This window comes from Hyposmocoma kahamanoa, unplaced genomic scaffold (assembly GCF_003589595.1).
Source record: "Hyposmocoma kahamanoa isolate Upper Pololo Valley unplaced genomic scaffold, ASM358959v1 160, whole genome shotgun sequence".
In the NCBI taxonomy this organism is placed as follows: Eukaryota; Metazoa; Arthropoda; class Insecta; order Lepidoptera; family Cosmopterigidae; genus Hyposmocoma; species Hyposmocoma kahamanoa.
Genome location: NW_020653575.1, coordinates 2,464,801 through 2,469,688, shown reverse-complemented (window position 1 = coordinate 2,469,688; position 4,888 = coordinate 2,464,801). Strand labels below are relative to the sequence as shown.

The window sequence follows — 4,888 nt, the reverse complement described above, 5'->3', positions numbered from 1 at the left end:
AAATCAATCGATTTTGGTACAAGTCCTGGTTTCCCTGAGATATCTTTTAGTACTCTCATCGCGAATGAATATCAGCTGTTCCCGTATATAATTTTATATTTACAAGATCAAAATGTATGTTACATACATAGTAGGAGCAACTGCAGTTGATGTTGCTGTTGTATCAGCTGTAGCTGATTTCTATTTTCTTGATTCGAAAGGGATTATTTATGTTATCATAATATAATTCACTTTTTAAAATTTAAGTCATGGCCAATGTAGAAATATGTAAATGGAAGAATATTGGCAATTATCTATCACTTTTAGCTTTATTAGAATTTATATTTTTAGGATATTTTCTGTATATTATTCTGGTAGGATTCATTCAAGTAGAAAAGTGTAAAAGTACCCTGGAGAGAAGGTTCTTTACAAATTCCGAAGAAACGATGTTATTTTAAATAGTTCTAGAAAAATATTACGTGCTGTAAACATTTGGGACGTTATTAAATTAAGTGATACAAATAATGAACTTAAATACGTCGAATTTACATATTCACACCAATCACAGGATGAATGCGTAAACGGAGCGCTCGTCATTTGTTCTACTTTACGATAAAATTTTGAATATCTGTCTGTATGTAAATAAGTAAGTAATAAGTAACGAACTTAGTTATTACGTTTTCAATTAACATTTTACACATATTTCTTAACTTAAACAATTCATAAGCATTGTTTTATAACCTAATTTACACTACATACATTTACACACTCATTTTTTTAACATTACTAAAAACAAATTGCATAATAAAATAATTAGCAACTACTATAGTTAGTAATTGTGCGTTTCAGTTACTTCAAGTTGAAAAATGTAAAACGTATGAGGACTCCATAACAAACGTCTCTAAACAATGTGCGAACTCTAGAAACAACAAATCTGAAACTTAAACATAAGTCTCGATGTTACAAATAAAGTAGGAATATCAACAAAGTACAAACTTGAGAACTTAAGCAGGGATAAGCTTTTATTGTGTTACTTGGTGTAAAACTTTTCAGTTTAGATAGTACTGGTGGACTTTACATTGTTGTAAAGGCATTCCCGAGCAAGTTATTATTTTGAAATTGTAATACAAAATCATTACAAGTAGAAAATTAAATTAATGAATCGATGAATTCATATAGCAAAGATCAACATAAGAAACTCGAGACAAAATATAATATTAGTAACGTATTTCAAGCAGGTAAAGTAAACGTGAAAATTATCAGAGTAATTAATAAACAAAAGGTAGCTTTTTAATTAAAACTGAGAATTATCTCAAAGAATGGCTAGCTAATTTAACGACGGTAGACATTTTAGCAAATACAACATGTGACATCAAAACACAGAATATTAATAACACAACGATTATTGAAAATTCTACAACAACTTCACCGTACAATCAGCATCACAGCTCAAGCGTTTTGCCTAAACGTAAACATTACCCATAAACCTTTTACAATATTATAAACTTTTTGATAAACCATTCTAAGTTCCAACAAAGCAGCCTTCAGAACCGTCAAGTATCGCTAGACAACCACACAACGATTATCATGGGATGTACCACCTGCGTTATTGGAATCTGGAGGAGGCTCTGCATTTCTACCACCACCACTCCATTCTACAGCATCTATCATCTCCATTAGTTCCTTAAACACTGCTATAACTCTCCAATTGTATTTCGCTGAACATTCAACATAACCACACTTCCAATGTTTACGTACAAGATTCACTATGTTCCGTCTTTTTTCTCTAGAATCTCCGAACGCACTTTCAGCTATTGCCAATTGCTGCAATCCAGTAGCCGCAGTTGGTGTTGTACTACATAATAGATCCTGTTTATTACCAACTACGAGTACTGGAACATTTCTCATATCTCTGCTTTCTATCATTTGGTCTCGAAGCGTTCGTATATACTGAAATGTTTCAACGTTTGAAAGATCGAACACTAAGATGTACGCTGTAGCGTTTCGGAGTCCGTAAAAACGGTAATGAGCCCATTCATAGTAAGAATTGATGGGAAAATACGGTATGACAGGAACGTCTGTGATCTTGACTTCGTATAAATGTTCGTTGATGATCACCGATGGGTAGAAGGTGTGTTTTCGGTCGGTTGGGATATATTCTTCTGAGAAATCACTCCAGACGAATTGCTGAAACAAAAAAGTACGTCAGTTTCAAGTCTCTTGAGCTTGAGGTGTCACTAGAATATAATGTTACGAGTATATCTGTAGGTAAGTTAGCTTCAAGAACTTTAATTGTATTTACACAATTACTATCTACGTAGGATAGACTACATCTATTGCAGTATATGATGAGATGATATCGTTTATTTCGCAGTATAAGACGGATCCTACAAGGCGCTATAAGCTTTTATTTTATGTCAATACAATGCGTAACATACAGACACCCCGTACAGCGCCGTATGGGATCATACTCAACGTAACACCGCCGAATATCGTCAAATTTGACGCTTTGGAATTTGGACAGTTTTTATCATTATTTGCTTTTTATGTATTTTATTATCATTATATTAGCAATAGAGCTCCTTGTAAAAGAGTTCGTTCAGGGAAGTACTGCCACCTTATCTATTTCTGCCATTTAGAAGAGTAAGGGTGCTGATGAAGTTACAAGCACGTGGGACTTGTCAACTTTCGCAACAAGAAATTCGAGCAAACGTTATTTCTGGAAAATGTCAGTTCGGATTACTGATAGGTAACAATACAAGGAAAACGTAGTCGAGGCAGAAGGAAAACCTCGTGGTTGAAGAACCTGAGAAACTGGTTCCACCTTAGCACACGTTCCCTCTTTCATGCGGCAGCTTCAAAAATGAGATAGCCATGATGGTTGCCAACTTTCGCAGAGAAGCGGCACGCTAAGAAGAAAATTTAAATGACATGGGTATGGGTATCGTATATGACATAGAGTTTAATTCTCTTAAGTGTCAAGATTGAGTGTATCATTTGTAGAACAATTATCGAATTCCTAGACAAAAACTGAAAAAGTTTTCCATTTCAAACAATATAAAATTCGAGCTTTTAAGCCAAAGTCACCTTCAATGTCGTCTTCAATAAAGCGATACCGAGACGAGTGAGTTAATCGTCTTTATTTCTCAACGATTGAAAACGACTTATTGCGAATTCCCCGAACGCCTGAGCTATAAATAAATACCTTTCAGCTATGTCGTAAGGGTTTATTACAAAATTAGTGTAATTATTCAGTATCTGAATTGTATTCGCAGCAATTACGCTTTAATTGGAATTAAAAGTAATTGATGAAAATGTATCATGATAGCGAGTTGTCGTATTTTGTTTTATTCATCATCATCATCAACCCTTTCACACGTTTTACGTACACGGAACCCATAGACAACCTAAAATCAATTAGCGCCAGAAACTCGGTGCCCACTTATATACATAAGCAGGGGACTGTATATATCACATTTCATTCTCTAAATCTCTGTGCGCAAATTGCAAGTTACCAGGGTCGCATACATACTTTACAGGGTTAAAATTCAAATAATGTTTGTCTTGCCTCCATTTTTGACTCATTCGCTAAATGTACGCGTCTAATCTATGACATTGAACTGTGTGCATCAAAAAATGGCTAAATAGCGTGAATGTGTTTTAATAGTTTATTATTAACCTGAGAATTTTTCCTCCTGAGACGTCCGTATCCAGGCGAATTGCTGCCAGCGCAACGAAAGAAGTATATAGTAGTAAATCGAAGAATAGCTTCTTCGACCTCCTACTATATACTTGTTCCAAAAGCTACTTGCAAGTGCAGTTCGTACAAGTATTTAATAATGTCATTTAATAATGTACGCTACTTATCGGTATTATATACATCTTCATTTCATAAGTTAAGTGTTATTCATTGTAACTTCCTTATTGCATAGTCAATAGTGAATGACGATTTAAGATGAATGACTTTTTAAGTCAATAACTTATTCAAGTATCAACTGACGGTACGAACAAGTCTTATCCCTGATGGTAAGGTCCACGCCTGTCCATAACAATTGCAGTGCCACTCAGAGCTTTAAATCCAATAGATCTGAGGGGCACTGTCACTACCGCCGTCACACTGAGACATAAATTGACAAGTCCCATGTGCCTGAAATTTCACCAGCACCCTTACCCTTCAAAACCGGATCACAGTAATGCTGACATTACTGCTTGGCGACAAAAATAAGTAAAATGGCAGTACTACCCTGGACGAACTCTTTCACAAGGAACTCTACTGCTACTTTCTTTCTTTCTTATTGTTCGCATTATAAGTGCTTTAGGTGGCACTGCTAACTCAGTAAGCATAGTTTAAATAAACAAAGTACACATATTTTTCTATAAATTTAGCCATATGTAATTTCTGTACGTCGTGTATTCTTGGTGAGGACTGTATATTAATATTTCTTAGAGAAAAATAACGGTTGAGCATCGGACTTCAATACATATAATAGACAATAAAGAAAACAAAGACAATGAAATAAAAACTGTTATTGTTTTTATACTTGGTTTGCCATGATGTTTCAACCAGAAGGCTTAAATTTCTTTACACTTTTCTGTTGAATGCGTAATAAGGTTCTCAGAACCAAAAGGCCAGTTAGGGGGTCAGATATCATAGTGCGTCGTCTGTACATACAATTATAACTACAAAGCTATCTACTTCCGTAAAGGTGGCATTTCACATGGCAATTTGTATTTGCGTACGTTACGCGTTTGACAAACAATCCCATGTGTAGATGGCAAATGTGACAAAGTACTTGCCTTGTTTGTCTATTCGACAAATACAGCAAACACCAAACTCGCGTTACCGCGCGCTAGTCGCTTTCTCGACGCACATTAAAGGAGCCAAATACGCAAATACCCAAGTAAACCG

At 35.1% G+C, this 4,888-nt stretch overlaps 1 protein-coding gene across 1 annotated transcript in view; it reads right to left on the bottom strand.

Annotated features, from left to right (window-relative positions):
• Positions 1 to 1,434: 1,434 nt before the first annotated feature.
• LOC113225453 (ras-like protein family member 10B) overlaps positions 1,435 to 4,888 on the bottom strand; it is a 25,757-nt gene continuing 22,303 nt past the window's right edge. Inside the window, exon 3 of the mRNA XM_026457768.1 lies at positions 1,435 to 2,166. Coding sequence (XP_026313553.1) covers positions 1,543 to 2,166 — 624 coding nt within the window. The 3' untranslated portion in view covers positions 1,435 to 1,542. The remainder of the gene's footprint in view (positions 2,167 to 4,888) is intronic.